General features: G+C 36.2%; 1 protein-coding gene across 1 annotated transcript in view; it reads left to right on the top strand.

Annotated features, from left to right (window-relative positions):
- The first annotated feature begins 148 nt into the window (after positions 1 to 148).
- The window catches only part of ANO5 (anoctamin 5), a 65,481-nt gene continuing 64,242 nt past the window's right edge, over positions 149 to 1,387 (top strand). Inside the window, exon 1 of the mRNA XM_019651354.1 lies at positions 149 to 214. Coding sequence (XP_019506899.1) covers positions 149 to 214 — 66 coding nt within the window. The remainder of the gene's footprint in view (positions 215 to 1,387) is intronic.

Below are 1,387 nucleotides of genomic sequence, written 5' to 3'. Positions count from 1 at the left end.
AGATCTTCTGAATATTGTCATGTGTTGTTGCTAGTGGAAGTTTGTGTCATTCAGTCATCCAGTTAGTCATTTCATTTCATTTAGCACCATTTCATTCAGCTCCTTAATGGCTGGGTCAGGGAAAAACACAGCCTGAGTCATGAAAACCATGGCCACTGACGAGGGAAATGTAGAATTGAGAACAGCACAGCTTGTCCTTCTGCCTGAGACTAAGGTCAGTGAGAATTGAGACAGTGGAACATTCGGCAACAAGTATGAAAGAACTTATGTTATTTTATTCTATGTTTTGTAAACTGAAGATATAACCACTGATTTTGATTGGAAAGTTACAGCAAATTCATTTTTTCCTAAGTTGAGAGATTGTAAAGTGCCTAGCTTGATTGCTTTTGGAACATTTAATATGTTTTTTTTTGGTAATAAATAAAACAACTGACTATTCTCTAGGATAATTAAAAACATTATGTTATGAGGAGGCAGTATAATGTGACGCTATAATAAATTCATATATTGTATTAAAGGCAGAAATGTAGATGCACAATTTATTACCAGAGGCAGCTATTTCAGAATTGAATGATCAAGATATTAGTTATTTATTTTGTATTTGACACTTTTAGGTGAGTTAATGGAATTTGTTCAAGGTCCACAGGCAGATAGAATCACATATCAGTGAAATAGGATTTTGAGCATTTATTTACTCATAGACAGTTTTGCCACAGCTCTTCCCAGTGTTTCATTAGAATTTTAATACCGTGGATGACGTTTCTCTTTTTATGGAATTTATATTGAAAATTGACATGTGTTCAATATTATCTCTTTCTTGTCCTCCTTAAGAACACAGATAAATTACTGCTTTTTTGTGGCACATTCTGTGACTTAACTATTTGTAGCATTGGATGTATTTCCAAGATGCCCTTTGAGTTCTTTTTAAAAAAATATGCCCATAGCACATTTTATCTCCTCTTTTCAAAACTGATCTCCCCAGCATCACCTGGGTGTAATGAGATGCTGTTTGTGATAATCTCAGAACCAGGTAAGTGAATTCCCAGTCTGGGCATGTATTTCAGGTCCCTTCTGCTAGCTGCTGCCTTTCTCCATAGCACGCTACTCTACCTGTCACCAGATACTGCTAAGAAATGATCTCGGGTGCATGTGATGCAGTGTGCCATCTATCATGGACCATGAGGATTTAAAATCCACCATACACCAAGCGAGGCATCACTATTGCTGTAATTACAAGTGGTTTTCTGTGTGTTTATATCCAAGTATGGCTTTTTCTTGGGCTATCAGTACAAATCCTTAAGAATTCTGGTGGTTCATTTTCCAACATATTCACTTTAATAATTTCCACCGAATGCTTCAGAGGCCTAAAATAGCCAGTTAATTCTGC

Source organism: Hipposideros armiger, unplaced genomic scaffold (assembly GCF_001890085.2).
Source record: "Hipposideros armiger isolate ML-2016 unplaced genomic scaffold, ASM189008v1 scaffold_159, whole genome shotgun sequence".
Classification (NCBI taxonomy): domain Eukaryota; kingdom Metazoa; phylum Chordata; class Mammalia; order Chiroptera; family Hipposideridae; genus Hipposideros; species Hipposideros armiger.
The sequence above is the reverse complement of the archived record's forward strand: the minus strand, read 5'-3'. Positions and strand labels throughout refer to the sequence as shown.